This window comes from Ammospiza caudacuta, chromosome 2, assembly GCF_027887145.1.
Source record: "Ammospiza caudacuta isolate bAmmCau1 chromosome 2, bAmmCau1.pri, whole genome shotgun sequence".
NCBI classification, from domain to species: Eukaryota; Metazoa; Chordata; class Aves; order Passeriformes; family Passerellidae; genus Ammospiza; species Ammospiza caudacuta.
Genome location: NC_080594.1, coordinates 112,184,814 through 112,204,005, shown reverse-complemented (window position 1 = coordinate 112,204,005; position 19,192 = coordinate 112,184,814). Strand labels below are relative to the sequence as shown.

At 36.1% G+C, this 19,192-nt stretch overlaps 1 protein-coding gene across 1 annotated transcript in view; it reads left to right on the top strand.

Annotated features, from left to right (window-relative positions):
• Positions 1–19,192, top strand: part of CFAP47 (cilia and flagella associated protein 47) — a 261,632-nt gene that overhangs the window by 151,299 nt on the left and 91,141 nt on the right. Inside the window, exon 51 of the mRNA XM_058800177.1 lies at positions 7,664–7,761. Within this exon, the coding sequence (XP_058656160.1) occupies positions 7,664–7,761 (98 nt within the window). The remainder of the gene's footprint in view (positions 1–7,663; positions 7,762–19,192) is intronic.

Below are 19,192 nucleotides of genomic sequence, written 5' to 3'. Positions count from 1 at the left end.
CATCATTCAACTGCAAGGGAGAAGGGAGAGCTGTGACATCATCATTTAAGGTACTGAGAGTTTATGAAGGACATAAGAATATTCTGAGGTAACAAGATATTTTTCATCTTCCACATCCCACAGACATAGCAGATCTGCTGGGTGATTTTTTTGAAGTTGTTACCTGGGAGATGGAGATGAGAAAGTGTCTATGGAGTAAAGGTGTCTAACTGAAAAATGGTGTTAGAACATCCTGCTGTGGTGGTATTAATAGCATGGAAGACTGAGCTTCAAAAATGGAAGACACCAACGGTGTTAGTCATCCATTTTCTTGAAATAAGCTGTCTAGTGTTAAAATTCTCTCTTCTTCTCACAGTTTGGAAGAAGTTTAGGGAAAAGGAATGTCTTTCATGGGTAGTGGTATCTCAGTTTCCACCATAAGGCGGTGATGTTCACTTGAAAAGATGGATTTGAAGCCAGAAGTTAAAAAAGAGAGATTCTGGATTCCTGCCTTTTAATAGGTCACACACTTTTTCAGGGCTTTGTATTTTATTATTCACAGATAATTCCAAAACAAGGTTTAGATTTTTCATAAAAAAAAAAGTTCTAATTTCCATTTCCAAATTTTCCTGAGTGAAAAAGTCTCTGGAGATACAGTCCTTGCCTGGTTAAGAACAAGTCCTAAAGAAAAGGAATCTTAATACATCTTGCAGATTTTCCTTTTGCAGAATACCCCTCTTCACCAAGCCTGCCTATAGGTATTATATTAACTTGAAAATTCTGAATTAATTTAATATTAAGTACATATTGACATGTGAAAGCATCATAATTTAATTTTAAATTGCAGCATTTCAAATGGATCACTTTCATCCATCAGTTCCAATTTGCATGTGCCAACTAATGCAATCTTCCATTCTCAGTCACTTTAAGGACTGTCTCTCTGCATGACTTAGGCTGGATACAGAATGTAAGGCACACTCTTAATTTATGGAAGTTGCTCTTGGGGAATTATAACATCATATCCTTTAAGAACAAGATTAATGACTGATGAATATTGAAATATTTTTCCAAGTGGTGTTATATGGAATACATGACATGAATATTCATTTCAATGTTCAGGTTTCTCAGATATGTTCATGTACGTAAAATGGCAGGTGAGGGCAAAGTTTATCTTGCCATGTTATGCAAAAGCATTTTTAAAAGCTGTACATACTGATTACTTTTATTGAAAAAGTATAACCCTTAGGTGAGTAAACCCATGAGCTCCAGCCTAAAGATGAAACCCCCAAACTAATAACTTCCCTGGAAGAGGAAAGTGTAGAAGTGTTGCCTTTTCAAGGATAAGTTAATCCTCATGTAGTAAAAATGAATAAAAATGTCTGACTTTTTGTGTAATTTTGAACTCTTAATGTAATAGGGTTGCAATATTTTATTAATGAGTTCATGTTTTACAGCTTTCCCCAATAAATCAAGTGCAGATTTTTTATATTTGGTAACTAAAGTTTTTTTTCGAAACTAAAAGTGAAGAGAGGTATCTAGAGCCAGTTAAAACAAGATTTACCTTATTTTTCAGTGGAGTAGTGGGTCTACCTACACAGAATTGCAGGTTTGTCCTTCAGCATGTGAACCAATTAGATTTATCTAGTGACACTGTCAAAAGTATCCAAATCCTTTTTCTAAAACATTTACATGTCTTAGGACTGATTAATGCAATTAGATTTGTATCTGGAATGAATTTGGAGGTTTATGGTGAGTCTGAAGTAATTCCCTAAAACTCTGTAAATTTTTTTTTAATGTAGCATGGTAGTGATACTAAAATTCTCACTAAAAGTTAGCAAAAGAAAGGTCAGGTCTTTTAATAGTAATTCGTAGATGATTAAGGCAAGTCTAGTTAGAAAAATAAGGAATGTAAATAATCATGGGCTTAACAGCTAGTCTTTTTCAAATAATTTATATGAAAATGATTTATTCTAAATCAAAAAGGTTTAAATTTTGGATTTTTCCTGCATGAACTCTTTACATGTGAAAAGCAGTTACATTTTTATATATTGTAGGAAACTAGGAAAAATGTAATTTTTAATTTATGTCTTACATTCTGTAAAGTACAGCAGTATAGCTATGAGGACAACATTAAGGCTGTTTACTCAGTGAGAATGTTCATAACTTCCAGCCTAGGATGTTTTCTTGAAAATTAAGATATCATGCTGTGTTATTTCTCTGCCCACTATTCCAAAATAAACCCATACCCTTAAATATCCATATTTACCCTATTTAAGAGTATTTTGTTTAAACTTTTTGTTTAACCTTTGTACTTTATTAATTTTACTACTATATAAACTCGGAAAATATTAGGTAAAAAATGCTGTAGAAAGAACTCACATTAAACTTGACAATATCACTTAAATTCAGCTTTTTACTTAAATAATCATATTTCTGATGCTATAGAAGTCAGTAAAATTAGGATGAAGTATTTGAAATAAATCAATGTATTTAGCAGTACAATTCAAGTTTGCTCATTGTGTCCATATCATACATACACCCTCCTCCCAAAGTCCCTGGAATTTTACAATTTTCAGGACCAAGGCCAATCTTCCTTCATCATCAGTGATGTGTCATTCAGAGCTGATGGACAGCTCTGTCTCCATCAGGAGAGAAGGATCTTTTCTTTTTATAACTGACAGCACATTTAATAGCTGGTGTTGCAGACAGAGGATGGATGAAAAGTAAATTTAAGGAAAGGGGACAGAGAGATTAGAAATTCCAGCTTGTGGCTGATATGGTAATAAGGTATTCTCATGCCAGTGATAGAGAAGAGCATCTTGAGAGTAGAAGGAAGAGGATTTAAGAATTGATGACTTTTCAGGATGTGATACAAAATAGAAGATTAAATGTGTAGGGCTTAAAATACTGATATGCTAGGGAAGATTTTATGATATTTTATAAAATTGCACAATCAATGAAGAGATCAGGCAAAGAAGAAACATTTTATTTGTATCACTGAAGAGAAGTAGGACAAGGCACCAGACTGATTTGATTATAAAAGGATATTCGGCTCAGTAAGAAAAAACAATAGTTTTGTTATATCATACAAGCTGGAATGAGGTTTAGAAGGGAAGTTTGAGGTTTTAACCTGAAATGTTTGTTGAGGTTCAAGTTTAATTTTCATGTAAATTGTAATTTTTTAATCCTGTGTTTTAAATACAGAACTGTCTGTTCACAAATGTCATTACTGTAGATAAATACTAGTTGAAGAAATTGACTGGTTATTAAGGAATGGATACAGAAATAATTCCAAAAATTTTCGATGTTGTTCCCCCAGCTCAGGGTAACTACATGAAACAGAAATTACACACCTTTCTACGTTTCCAGTGATTCCATAATAAAATCAAAAATTACAAAAAAATGGGGGAAAGTTCTAAAACCTTAAAATCAGGGACCTATTTTACAGTGGTGCTAACTGAATATGCAGCAGCTGACACACGGAAGTGCTGGTTTGCACTAACCATTAGTGACAGATGCTTGACCCTGACTAGGCAGGGTGAAAGCCTGCTGACCAAAGGAGACACTGAAAGAGAAGGTGGTGGAGATTAAATATTGAAGTAGCTGCATTTTTTTATGTTCAGAAGATTTGTGCTCGCTCCTCTCTAGAGGTGATTTCCATCTGAAGCACTGACTGCAATTTGTTTTGTTTATTCCATGAGATCTGACAAGATCATGACCTGGTGGTTGCATAAAGCAGGCTGAGGATTTTTATTTGTCATCGAGGGCCCGGAGTGAGGAGATAAGAGACCCAAGCCTAAAGTCAAATGAAGTTTATCTCACAAGAAATCAAAGTGCAGTGCTCAGGCCCTAAGAAAAGACTTAAAATGCATTAAAAAGTTCAATGGAGGTTTAGAAAAGTAGAGGGAAAAGGAAGAGTGCATACTTTTTTTTTTTTACCTGCTTTTGAAATGTGTATAGAAAACAGAAACAGAGAAATATAACCTTGTTCTGTGTCTTGAGAGGGAGCTATCTATGAGTTTCAGCCTGAGTATATTGAGTTTATCTCCATTGCCCCTGATCATTGAGCCTTTCCCAGCAGCTACTCTCTGGCAAAGTAAAACTCTTTGAAAAACTCTAACAAAAAATAATGAAAAAAATCCCCAAACTCCTGACCTTATGGTCTGTACTTTGAAAAATGAATTTCTAATACTACACTTCAGCCATGCAAGTTGTTTTTTGGGTTTGAATGCTGAGATAGAACTAAAGGAAATTCTAAAAGCATTTGCTGTTATTTTGATCTGTTTATAGTATTTTTTTTCCAGGGAGCTTAAGCTTTATAGCTTTGGAAGTGACTGCTGAGTATTCTTGAGAGGAAGAACTAGTTTATGACTTGTGGGTTGCCTTAGGAAGAGAATAAATTTGGAGCAAAATTAGTCTATAATTACTTGGAGATGAGGATATTTGCAATAAATTTGCCTTGATGTAGCCTGTTCAAATAGATTGTATGGGTAAGGACATGAGCAGGGACTCACCTTTAAAGTCACTATTTGATACCAGGTTTTCAGCTAAGCGAGGATAAAGCCCTGAGATTTATGTTTTTAACAGTGCAAATGGGAAGCAAAGAACAATTCAGCTTTGTTTTCACTGAGTAAAAGTTAGCAGAACATCAAAGTTTATACAACTTCAAGGCTTAATACTGAGCAGAAATTGCAGAAACTTTCAGTCAAGGGTTCAGCTGCAAAAATAAAAATATGCTCCTTCAGCAGAGAATTGCCAGGGTCGTACCATGCATTAAGAAAACTGCTTCCATGAAAGCATTTGAAAATATTCAGGGACATATCAAGTGTTATGCAAAGAATATTATCATTGAAAATATCTAACTACATATAATATCATTGAAAAATACATATAAGGTATTCCCTCCCAAACATGATAGCTGTTTTCCATACTTTCCAGTACTTGTATTCTGTAAGTATTGAAGTTTATTTAGGGTCTCCAGAAAAAAGATTTGATTTTTCAAAATAGAGAAAAAACTTAACGAGAAATTAATCTAGACATTCAAATGCATAAAAAATAGCAAAAAGAAATCAAGAATTTCTAACATAGAAAATATTTTAATAGCTCAAAATACTTGAAATCAAAACTAAAAAGAAAGTAACTTGACCTGAAAGCTTTGCTTTTGAGAAAGATCAGAAATTTTAGAGTATTTTTAAAGTAAATTGAACAGAATAAATGACTTTGTATATTAAAGGGAGAAGAGAGAAGGGAAGTAGACAATAAGTTTTATATTACTGCAGTTATGAAGAACAGAAATGTTATTCAGGAAAGTTATGAATACCAAGGAGAAATGTGTGGTCAGAGAGGAAATGAAGGCTCTAAGTGTATATGGAAAAGTAACTTGGTTGCAGTATATAGGAATTGCTGGAAGGTCTAATATTGTAATGACAATTTTGTCAAAGAATTCAAATAGTTTTGTGTGATGGGGCTTCCTTCCCTTATTGTGATGCTTAATGATTTTCTTTGGAATATATAAACAAACTCACATCTGTAATTTCAGAATTTATGCAAGAGACCTGTCTAAAAATCGGTAACACATTCTCTGCCTTTTCATTTCTTCATATCCCAAGCTGACTTAAGCAAGGAGTCACATGCTGGTTTGCACCACTACAATTTAATACATGAGATCCTTTGGAATTCACAGACTTGCAGAATCCCAGAGTGGTTTGGGTAGAAGGGACCTTAAAGGTTGTCCACAAACCCCCTGCAATGGACAGGGACACCTTTAATTTTAAACCACAATTTTTGGGCAGACGCTCTCTTGCAAAGGTGATTTGTTACTTTCCTTTTTATCAGTCTGCTCAGAAACCTTTTCTGCTGAAACCTCAATTTGGAAGAGTCTCCCTGACCATTCCCCTCAAAACAAGCTCTGGAGTTTAGAAAGTCCCTGAACTCCACTGTAATGAGCACTCCTGCAAAGAATTAATTTAGATTTTCTGCTGCAGCCTTATCTTCCTTGAGCATTCCTTTTCCACCCTGATCATCTCTCAGTCCTTCTGAGTTTGTCAAGCTACCAGCTTCAGATGTGTTTGAAAAGGTTGTGCTACTGCTTTTTCAAATCCTTAGCAAGTTGTCACTTGAGGGTGGAGCTTTTGTGTATGAGTGTTCTTGGAGGTTTGAGGAGAGGGTGGCAGCATTGTTAATTTTTTGTTTAAATAGCATCTAATGCTATTTTCTGTTTTCTTTAACCTTACTTTGATTTGTGAACGTGTTGCTGTACTTGAATGAATCCCTTTGGTACTTTAATAAATCCCTTTGTCCTGCAGTTTAATCACATATCCTTGCTAAACAGAACTTTGCTGTTCATGCCTTCCTCTTTGGTTTCCTACCTGAATTTCAGAGCTTTTCCTACAGTTTGATTGCATTCTTGAAGAATGTAATGTCCCAAGCTATGAGTACACTTTAATTTTCTTTTGGTCTTTTAATTAAAACTTTTATTTCTGTTTCCAAGGCAGTATGTTCTGTTTTGGTGTAATGTGATCCTCCCTTTTTTCACAAGTTACCTCTTCTGAATATTGGGTTGGGTTTTTTTTACCTTTTGTAATTGATTAAACTCAGGGTCCTGTACATGCTGCAATCCTTTAATGGACATTCAGAAGATCTCTTTAGCTCAATGATGCTAATTTTTATAGATTGTAAGACACTGAGGCTATTCCAGACAGTGTAAGCCTGGAATTCTGGTATAAAACCCTGTAAATTGTATGCATAACAAATTAGCCCAAAGAAAATGGGTAAGTTAGTACAAAATGTACATGGTGGAATTTGTAAGAAAATAATGCAAATAAATCCTGTCAGAAACTGTTTTATTGAAAACAGGGTTTGGAAATAAAGTCCTGTATGTGAATAAGGAACTGTAACAAGGACAATGGTGACTCTGAGATGAGCTGGGGTCACAGCACAAGAGAAATCCAGTAGGAGCTCCCAAGGCTAATGCTGTGGTGAAACAGGAGTGCTGATAGAGATCCCTAGTGTATGATTCAGGGAAGTGTGATTAGGAAGATCAAGGCTATTTTCATCTCATACAATACACTGACAAACAGGAATAGTGCAAGTAGTTTTTAGGTAGGCATTATTAAAAGGTGCTGAACAAGTCTTTATATATGAAAAATCCTACCACATGAAATATTTGTGCTGTGAAAATCAGGCCTTATGGTAGAGATTTCAGGCTTAGTTTGTTTCATCTATCTGAATGAGATTGATGAGATAATTTTATTAACATTCACAACTATGTTCTAAAACCAGGAAAATACTAGATACAAAAACTATTGTGTGAGAGGAACTAATTTTGATTTCCTGATATAAAATTACAGAAGTACTGTCAGTTTGCTCTGAAGTTTTAGTTACAAATCATTGATATTTAAAACCCAGACACAATGTTGTAGTCTGGGAAGCTAATTTGCCAAAGTGCTATTTCCATTGCATTTTTTGTATATATTAATTTGTTACTACTTTGAATCCTGACAAGAAGGGATTAGAAAATAGAGTGTGTTGACACTGATTAAATCAATTCAGGATTTGCTTTGTCTCAGTGTGAACAGTGACTGGCATTCCTGCTAAAAGTTCAAAGTTTTTATTGATTTGAAGGCTGCTAGGATTGATCAGCTCATTGGATAATTTGTAAGGCATTTTGGTTTTTCTAACACAGGAGGAAGTTCTACAAACTGCAAAGTGTGGTTCTCTTTGAAGATTTTCAGTGCACCTGCAGCAGCAGAAAGGACAATAGATGTGGACTGCAAAGCTCTGGTAAGATTACTCTAAATGTCTAATTTTGTTCTACTGCATTAGAAGAAAAAATTAATTTTTATTGTTGTTCTGGCTGCTATAACAGAGGATTAATCAATTTTATTAAGTGACCACACAATCATTTTTTGAGTAACAAAGTTCAATACTTATTAAGCTCTCATTTAAGCTCAGTGATATGAACTAAAATAAATGCTTGAATAAAAGTATCTTCTTTATCCTGTTGGAAAAAATGCACTTTTATTCTTTGGATCTCAAATAAGCTGAAGTCTAAAAAAATTTCAGTATATCTGTTGTCCACAACAGAATTTGTCTCTTTTGGTATTTTACTTCTTCATGCATGCCAAATTATTATTGCCATTTAAATTTCTTTAATCATTGGGATATATTTAATTATGTTTGTATTACTAAATGAATACATACTGTCACTCTTTATAAAAAAATGAAATTATATTATATTAGTCATACTAGAAGAACACTTGCATCATATTAAATGAGTATCCTTTAAGTCACTTAACTTTGTAAAGATAAAATAATTTTTAGTATGTTTGCTTAATAAATAGTGTTTTTGTTTCCCACTGATTTGTAATTTTATTTGTCTTTGAATTATCATTTGTAAAGTGTTTGTTTTCAGAACTAATATTTTCCCTATCTTCTGTAAATGGATTTTTGCTTTATTGTCTATACATCCTGCTTTCTGCATGCATTGTAATAACAGGTGCTGGTAACAGGTTGTATGAGTAGAAATTACTGGTATGGTTTTTTCCTGCAGGAGCATTTTTGCAAATAAAAATATGTGATGGAGGTGCTAAGGGAATACCTCTTCCAGTCACAGATGCTGGGAAGGGAGAAGAGTCTCCTCAGTTGATTTTACATGTGTTCAAATTGGGGGTAAAAATCCAAACCAGTAAGCACTTCTTAAAGTATTTAAATTTCATTGTCCATATATGACTTCACATTTGCTCTTCTTTCCTTGAAATTCAGTGTCCTGACTGTGAACTTGTGTAGGGAAGAGAAACAGATACTGATGTTTTCAAAGTCTGGTGTTGGATGAGTATGCTGGGAGGTGTCTGCTGCTAGTGAGGAGCATTAAAGCTGAACTAAAAGAGTTTGTGATTTGAGACCTTGACAAGAGCAGTGTCGATTTTTGTCCCACAGGATCATGCATTGCCTTGTATCATTTTCTGATCTGAAAATTCTCTGAAGTGGTAAAAGGGAAAGCTAAATTTGAAGTACACTGTTGACTCCTATTGTATGAGAAATTCTCACGGTGCATTTGAACTGTTCCTATAAATTTTAATCAAATTCAATGTGAAAGCTTGAAAAAACCGCATTAAAGTGCAAAATACTTCTGCAGTGTTCAGGGCACTGAAATGACTGGCCTTAAAATTTGGATAATTCCTTTAAAGGAAGATGAAGGAGGGAAAGAAGTAGCTATGTCTCTTCTTCAGATCTCTATGGAAAATGTAATAATTTTTTTCTTATTGATGAGTTTGGAAGATGACATGAATATTTCTGACTAGCAAATAAAAACATGTGGTTACTGCTATGGCATTATGATTGCTGAATTTACTGGTTACATGCCAGGCACTCAATTTTGGAGTGTGGGAGCTTTCTGTCTCTAATGTAAGGGAATAGGATTATCCTATTAATTTCTTAGTAGAACTGTCAGTGTGACACCAGGAAAGAGAACCAGTGCAGTCCTTGACTGCTGAAGAATGGTCAGACATGAACAGAAAGCAAATCATGCTGCTGGTACTGCTATTAGAATGTGCACGTCTGGTTCTTGAAGGTTAAAAATTATTTTGAAATACTGGAAGAAAATCAAAGAAATCTTCTAGAAGCATGGGGGACTGGAACAGCAAGCCTTGTCATATGAATGTTAAATAGCTCTATCAACTTAGTTTGCCAAAGAAAAAATGGAGAAGAAATGTGATCATTTGCTAAAGAATATTTAGTGGTGATGTCTCATTTTTGCTGACCAACATGCATCAAGAGCTAATGGCCAAAAATTTACATCTGAGATTTATTTAATCTTGCATGGACTGTCCCAGTAATGAAAACAATAAAACATTGGAAGATCTTATAGTGAAAAGCATAGACAGAGTCTTGTGAAGGTGAGGACTTGAAATGGCTTCAAAATCTGATAAATATTTAAAAAGCGTAGACACCTGGTACATCTGTTACATCAGTGAGTCAGATTTAATGAATACATTGATCTCTTTTTGACCTCAGAGTCTTCTTCCTTCCTGGCCCTTGGAATGAAGAGGATTAGCAACACTTAATGTGAAATACTAATAACGCTGCTTTTGTATGGTAGCTATAGCTGAATCTCATCATCGAATGCAATACAAATTTATCCTCAGCACGTCAAAAGTCCTGTTCTGTCTTACACAAGTGTTCAGACTTCTGAAACATCCAAAATTGGCTACAGCAGAGGTAAAGCTGGCAGGATGGAGGTGTTAAGTGAGTCAGGTGTAGCATCCTGCTCTTCTTGATGGTGACCAGCGTGACACCGGCCTGCAGTGAGGGAGGGCCCCGGGAGCTGAGGGCTGGGGGTAACCCGGGAACTGTGGACAGTGTAAGGTCAGCTTGGCACATATCCTGTTACAGTTGATGAATATATTTTCTTGCAGATTCCAGTTCTGTGTCTGAGGTTTGAAAATGCTTTAGGTTGACTCAGCCTTTTGCACTTCACATGTGGGCCTCTCTCTGAAGTGCAGTGCCTGTGGCAGGGTGACAGCTCCCACCATGTGAAAGGGGAGGTGGGAGGTGTCAGGATTGAGGCCAAGTTTCTGACTCTGTGCCAGCTCTGACCCTGATGGATGCCCTGAGGCACTGGCCATCACCTGATGCTGCTCCTCTGAAGAGTGCAGAGAACTCTGAAGAAACAAGAAGTTCTATGGCAGCACCCTGCAGTTGTCTGTAGCTCACATCTTGGTGTCAGCATAGAGTTGTTCTCTTCTGTTTTCAGTGCATAAAATGAGCTAAAAAGAAATACCTACCTAAATGTTAGGTCTGTACTGCCTCCACCCCAAACTCATGCATTGTGTCCCCATCCTCATTTAATTTGCTCATAATTTTCTAATTTTCTGTGGTAAATTACTGCATGTGCTTTCATCTATCTTTTGCATAATGCTTAATTCTGATTAGATCAATGATCTTGAATTGGAACAACACAGGATTTTCCAGTTACATTTACCTTTAGTTTGCTTTGTTATTTCCATGTCTTGACATCCTTAAGGCGAAAAATTTCAATATCAAAGCCTACCTGCAGATATGTATCTGAAAGACTTAATTTGGTTTAACTCAAGTTTTTAATAAAATATTTTAGGTTTGCATTTCTACATTGTTGAGACCCATCTCACTACATATTGTTTCTGGATGTGTTTTTTCTCTCAACCTAAAATTCAAAGTGGAAATTAATTAGTTAAATGAATCAAGCCCAGTTTTATGCTGCCCAAGTTTTCTTAAAATTCTTTTGACCTGTTATAGCTGAAATCATTTAAGCTTGTACTTTGCTATTAACCAGATTATGATTAAGGTGTTTATGGAAATAAAAATATTGAATTAGTCAATATTTAAAGCCATAAGCCATATTGAAAAAATCATTCATTTTAAGCTCTAGACCAATTTCAATTATTTTAATCACTGTATATCAGTAAAAGAAATACCCTTGTTTTAGTAGAAGAAGTTATCTAACTGGAGATTTGGAGTAAAATCCTATTGTAGTCCTTACTCCTGAGTAGTCAGTGTGGGTTTCTGGTTGGGCACTGGAACAGCTCCCCAGGGCAGTGCTCACAGCACCAGCCTGGCAGAGCTCTGGAAGTGTTGGGACAATGCTCTCAGGAACACAGGGTGACTCCTGGGGTGTCCTGTGCAGGGCCAGCAGTTAAATTCTATGTTCCCTTCCAACTCAGCATATCCTGTGATCCAATGAAATGGATTTCAATTAATACCTCCTAAGGACAGAACCATAAATTAAAGGAATTAATGATTTAAATTAATATGTAATAGCTTTTTCCTAATTTTTACATAGAAGCACAGTAATTCCCCCAGTTTGAGGCACATCTGCCTCTGAATTGAATAAGATTTAATTGTTTTGGTCCATGTGGTCAATAGAATGCCCACCACAAGTTGTTTAGTATAATACAATGCTTTACAGGTCAATACAGTGTTTGAATAAGAAAAATATTGTAATCTAATTTTCTGTGTGTAGAGAAAAGATTACACATACACTGTGTACAGTAAAAAAGGAAAAAATGCCATAAACTTGGCTTTTAATATTGCTAGTACTGTTTAATATTTTTATGTTTACAAGTTTTGGGATAGAGAAGCAGTTCCACTTCTCACTTTTTCTTCCTGATCATTAGTACTCATGGTGTCTCCTTTGCTGGATGAATGCTTGGTGCCATTAATTTGCAAATAGCAAATAGCAGAATAAAAATATTGAATTTAACTCTCTTTGTGATAATTCCACCTGCTTCTATTTCCAATTAAGGAATGGATGACAGTCTGTTTTTTCAGTGTTCAGTTAAACTTCTTAAAGATAGATTTATTTCTCATTTTCTTCCCCAGGTTTTGGGGTTTGTGTTTTTGTTTTGTTGCTTTTTTTTTTTTTTTGTGGTTTGTTGGTTTGTTTGGTGGTGGTGGTTTGGTTTTTTTGATTAAAGGGGGGAAGGCTGGGTGTTTTCATGTTTGGCTGGGGGTTTTTTTTCCAACTTGGACAGATTGGTACATGATTTCTGATTTTCATTTAAAATGAATGATTTTTTAAAGCCTACAGCCTGCTGACTTGGATATTTTTTCCTAATCCAAGCCCTGAATGCTTTGAATTCCAGTGCTCAACCATTGCAGAAATAAGAATAACCCTACTGAAATTGAGGGGGAGTATCCAGCTGCAGGTTCTGTGTATATTAAGAGAAAATAGATAATTAGTGAAGCCTGGAAAGGTTGTAAGGATGCATTCCATCTGTGAAGGATTGCTAAAGCTTAGTAAACAGGAGCACCCTTACAAGTGTGACAAGGATAAACCTGTGTTTCAGAGGAGGGATATTATCAAGTGTTGATAATACTGAAATAACCCAGTCAGTCCTAGTGCTGCTCATAATGAACACCTCCACCTTTACCTTACAAATTCATCAGTCACTGCCCAGATTCAAACTTCTTTTTTTGCCAGCTGTCATAATGAAAGAAACCAATCCAAATTCTAAGAATTTTTGTCTTTTTTTGGTGTCCTCTGTCTTTCAGTCCTCCTGGATAACCAGTTTGGGCAATTGGAACTGCTGGCCTGTAGAGAACATTTCCCCACAGTCATTAAAGACTCCATTAGTTTTGCTACAAGTAGAAACATTTCCATAGCACTGTCCTGGAATTAATTCCAGTAAAGAAATTTCAGATTTGTGAGATGTCATTTCTGTTCTATCATCTTAGAAAATCATTCTGTTTTGAACTGCATGATGTAAGGGAGAGTGATGTTGGAGACTTCTCAGCTTTGGCTTTCTTTCCACCAATGCAAATTTCAGGTTTCATTTCACCCCGACAAAGATCATCAACTCTATTAAAAGAGATCAGCTGAAAAGTAGTTCAGGGAAAAAGGGAGAAAGTATGCTCTGTGATCACAGTCTGCTCAGGAATTTATTCATTTTTCTCTTATGAAAGTATTAACATATTTTTTATTTAATTTTGTCTTGTCTAGACCAGCCTGTGGCAGTTTAATAAATCACAAAAGCAAAGGAAGAAACTTGTAAGAGTGCAGATGGTATAGGATGCAGAAGTGTGTTTTCAAATGTATATTTTACTTTTACAAATTTGTGAAGTATATTTGAGTTGTTCTCGGGGTTTTACTCTGTTAGTAAAAATCTAGATAGCACAAGCTAGATCAGACTGTTGTTCATTAGTAGCTGACAGCTTTTCAAATTCATGATGAATTCTAAGAATTGCCTGCACAGACCTCATCGAGTTCAAAAGGCCAAGAACAAGGTCCTGCATTCAGGGCACTGCCAAGCACAAATACAGGTTGGGCAGATCATGGATTGAGAGCAGCTCTGAGGAGGAGACTCGGGGGTGTTGATGCATCAGAATCAGCTGTGAGCATCTGAGCATTTGCGGCCCACAAAGCCAAACCTGTCCTGGGCTGCATCAAGAGCAGCGTGGGCAGCAGGTGAGGGAGGGGATTCTGCCCCTCTGCTCTGGGGAGGCCCCACCTGCAGTGCTGAGTCCAGCTCTGGGCTCCCAAAATAGGAAGGATATGAGCCTGTTGGAAAGAGGCCACAGAAGGCCGTGAAGGTCATCCAAGACTGGAGCATCTCCCCTGTGAGGACAGAGAGAGCTGGAGATGGAGCAGCTTTCCAGTACCTAAAGATACCAGACAGCTGGAGAGGGACTTGTGACAAGGGCATGTAGTGGTTACTCAAGGGGTAATGACTGCAGACTGAGAGGGAGTAGGTTGAGATCAGATGTAAGGAGAAAATTCATTCCTATGAGGGTGGTGAGGCCCTGGCACAGGTTGCCCAGAGAAGCTGTGGCTGCCCCATCCCAGGAATTGTCCAAGGCCAGGCTGGGTGGGATTTTGAGCAACCTGGTCTGGTGGAAGGTGTCCTTGCCCATGGCAGGGAGGTTGGAATGAGATGTTCTTTAATGCTTTGTCCAACCCAAACAATTCTGTGATACTCCTCAAACTCTTGTCATGCAGAAATAATTTTGCCTTCTAATGGATTTGTAAATTGTAGATCAGAAGCATCACCCTTGCCAATTCTGTGGCGTGTTTCTTCTCACAGGATTGATTGGCTCAAGGAATAGTTCCCCACAAAAGCCTTGGCAGATCTTTAGAGCCTGGGAGTCATGCTTTGGGGACTGCATAAGTAAAACCCATCAGTAGGAGATGGCATTCTGTTTTAAACCTGTAGTTGATTTAGAGAGAGGCGCACAACAGTAAGAAATCTCAGAAAATATATGTTAATTTTCCCCAGCCTGTGCCTCTTTCCAGCATCTTTTCTTTTTCTGTTAGTTACTTGAAGGAAACTCACAAGAAATATGCATTAGTGTTAAACTCTCACTATACAGAAATAGTGTGGTTTTAGGCTGTCTCTCCTGATTGCCCCCACTTACCACTCCTTCATTTGTATCACACAGCAGTCCTGGAGTGGATGAAATCCACCTGTTTTGGGTGTAATTTAACTGGGGAATATCTTCCACGTGCTCATTTAATGTTCTTCAACCACTGACGGAAGTTTAACTTCATGGGAGTGCAACAACCACTGATAATCAAAACACTGATGGCATTGCAGTGTGTGGAGGCTGAGTCTCCACCCTGCTCTGCTCTGTCTCCTCCTCCTGTGTCTCACTGCCAGCTGATATGGACACATCACAGCACCCAAATCTTTGTAACCCATCCTGTAAAAAACACTGCAGTGTGGTTATTCTAGCAGGAGTTTTTATTTGGTGGTAACTGCATTATGTCAATTCACAGGTAGAATGCAGAGATGATGTTACAAGTGTCACTGGTGTCAGAGCAAAACCAACTTAGAATCTAAATTATGTGTCAGTGTCTCCCTTGTTAAATTTTTCATTATTTATTTAAAAGAAAAAAACCACATAATTAAGATTGTTTTGTAATTATGTAACTTGGCAGTTGAGGACAGTAACACACTGTTTTCATAGCGGTGGTACGTTAATTTTCATCAATGCTAAGCAAAACTGTAGTCTGGATATTGTCATATAAGGCTGAACCTTGGATCACATTCTCAGAAACTGAGTAACCTGAAGTTATGAATCATGCCTTAAGATTTTTTAATTTCTATCATATGCTTTCATGACAGTTGGTAGTATAAAAAGAACATGGCAACATGGTTGGTGGGAGAGAAAATAAATTTGAGAAGGTAGTAATTATTAATCACTCTAACAAAAAGCAGTTAGGCAAATAATTCAGACCAGAGCATATTTGTATAGCTAATTAAAAAAAATAAATAAAAAAACAAAGGATAATTATTAGAAGCATAAAAATGTGAGTGATTTTTTTGATAAATAACAGGTGGCAACCCCCTCCTCTTGTCCCTACAGATGAATAATCAGTTCTCTGATATAAGAGCAGGGAGCTAATGTAGATCACAAAATGACATCTGAGCTGTCACTAACTGCCATGGAACAAAAATGTGGGGTTAGATCTAAACCAAATAGTTAGAGGGGATGTTTCATCTGGACAAGTGGTCATATCTATGAAAAATAACTGTTATGTGAAGGAAGAGAATGGCCCTGAATAAGGAAACTACCAATTCCCTTAGTCCACAACTGCTGCTGCTCCCCTGGGGCTTAGCAATCAAAACAAGAGGGTTTTTTCTCAACCATTACACACAGCAAGTCCATGGAAAAAGTTCTTTTTAAGAAAAATTTGCTCACTGATGGCCTGGAGTGCAGATTGAACTAGGTAGTAAAGTAACACTATTGAAAGGAAAATGTAATATTTGAACTCTGTTCCCTGTCATTCTGTCAAGGCTAGGAACTTATGCTAGGTTTTTTGCTCAAGACAAAACATGGTTGTATATACACTCTTAGAGATGGGTGTGGGTTTTTTATATTTGTTTGGGTTTAATTTTTGATTTTTTTTCTTTTTGTTGTTGTTTGTTTTATTTTTTTTAATAAATAGAAGTGAGAGGAACATGAAAGAGAACAGTGAGAATTCGTCTAAAAGATGTGGTTAAGTGTAAATTTTCCGGCTATGCTCGGAGGCTCTTTAAAGTGACCTTCTGTGATTTTTTCTGCAGAAGTCTGACCTTTAAACCTGTCCTGCCATTTTTCAGAGCTGCCAAGAAAACTGGTGCTACTGCACTGTTTCCCCCCCAGTGATTAATGTGACTTGTGAGAAATCTCTGTTTTCCTTGTGTAAGATGAAGGAAGAGGAGGAAGGAATCTTTATTATTTGTTCAATTGCTATGAAGGTTGTCCATCTGTATAACAGAAATCTCTATGCTTAAGAGTGTTTTGGCAGGGGTAATACTGCTCCCAAAAAATGTACAAATGTCCCTGCTTCTTTAAAATAGCATTGCTGTGTTCCCATGATCAGAATACTATTTACGAATTCTTGAGTGAAAGTCAAACAAAACTTTATAATAGAAAATATGTTAAATATTTATTTTATTCAAATCAAATAAAATTTTTTCAAATAAAATTTTTCTGCATTTCTAGAACATGGGTAAAGCAGCTAGTTGTTCTTTTGTGCTGGATTTCTATGGACAGCATGCACAGCTTCTGAAACAGCCAGTGATAATTAAATTAGATCATCGCAATGAGCAACAAGTTAATGCACACATACAAATATTCATAACATCTGAATCAGGAACTTCAAGTAGGTACATAAAGCTAGTTGAGTAAGAATTTGATTTGTAAACAGGTGCTGTGTTGAAGTTTGAAAAATGCCATTAACTCAGGAATGACTTCGTTTTAGTTATGAAGTTTTACTGGATGTTTTGACTTTAGGCTATGACTCTACCTGTTTTAGATGGTTTGGCCTACTGAAAAAGTAATTGAGATTTTTCCTCTTCTATTTAAATCAGCATAAGGAGTGACTGTTTAAATGTGACAATATCTGATACGTGCTCAAGTCATCACCCTCAGTAGGATGGAGGGCCCAGTGTCTGTTACTGTGTGAAGACTTCTCTGCAGCCTTGTAAAAATGAATTTGCTGCTTGATTTGAATTCCTGGAAAAGGGAGATGAAAATCATTCTAATTGAAATCTTAGAAGACTAAAGAAAAGCTAAAGTCTCAGTGATCGTAGAGACTACCTCAGTTGAATCTGAAGACCTATTTGTATAAAATTAACTAACCTGAAGGCCATAACATTGATTCCCTGCAGCAAATATTTCTACTGAAAAAATTCCAGCTAAAGCTGTTTGAGAGAAATGGGGAGTAAAAATTAACACTACTCATTTTACATGGGAGGAGGTTATTTACATCTGAATATTTACTCAGTAATAATTTAGATATTTCTCTGGGATTTAGAAAGGATAATTTATAAAGAATTTTAACTGTTCAGAGAAACCATCTGTGAAAGCAGGAAGTTTCGAGTCAAATTAAAATTATTTAATGTTCATTATTCATTAATTAAATAACAGTTTCACTTATTATGATTCGTCTGTACATTGGCACATATTTTTAGTCCTAAATGCAGAGAAAACAGCACTATTTATAATTTTAATTTAATAAATATTATCAGTTGATAATTATTAGTATCATCAACCATTTAAACATTGTAAAAATTTACAATCAAAACGTTTATTTACTGTATTTTACTTTGCTGTTTACTTTTGTTTCTTAAATTGTAACAGTATTACAGAGTAGTAACTTAGGTTGATAAATTTAGGTCGATTATCTCAAATTGTTTAGAAAAATGAACTGCAATAGTTACTTTGCCTTGCAAATATTCTAATGGATTTATTCAGCTTGAATGTAGAGATCCAGACAGAAGATGATTCTTAAATTTTGATGTAAAGAGTCTAAAAGGCTGTTATTGCTTTAAGCACTTACTCATTAGCAGTTGTCTATTTCATGGAGAAAATTCTAAATGTACCTCTCTGGTTCACTATGTCAAGAGACTTTTTAATCCATTGATGTACTTGAAAAGTAGTATTTTCTGTCTGGAGAGGAAATATCTAATAAGTGAGCTCCAAGCAGGATCTGTACAGCGGGAGATAAGCCAGAGGGGAAGGTCTGTTAATATTGTATGTTGCTTATTTATATAAAACTAGATATATTTGCACTGAATCTCTCTTATATCCTCTAAACTTTATGGACTATTCTCCTTAGAAACAAAAGGAACTTCAGAAATTTCACCTTCTTATAGATCACAAATAGGAAGGTGAAATTTCTGAAGTTCCTTTTAAAAAAATTAAATTAAATTATTAGTTTCTGCTTTAATAAAACCAAAGCCTGCAAGGGATTGAGTTTGGTTTCCTGATAAGTGTGGAGACAATAATTTTGTCTTTGCCAAATCAGTTTTTTTTCTCTCTCTCAAGTTCTTTAGAACCACATGAGTACCCCAAAGTTGGTAATGTATCTGTGAAACATGTTGCCCACCCACACTTGCACAAGATTTGTTTTTGTGAGTTGAAACTTGTGCTGCTGTTGCTGTTTGTGAAGGCTCCCAGACCACTCACACACTGTTTCTGAGCCCTTTGTGGTGGTCTTTAAAAGTCACTGGCGCAGTGTTTCTGTTTACATGCAGATCTAAGCAGAGACAGGGTATTCCCATTACTGGTTCCAACCTTCAAATCTTCTTCGTTATGACAGTGTAGAAAAATGAATGCAGCAGATCTATTCCGTGTGAGCCCTCCACAGCAGAATGTGACTGTAGGATGCATAGAACAAACGAAAAGCACCTCATTGATACTTATCCATGTTTTGAAGCTGCAACCTCAGGAGATAGCTTTTACTATAGAA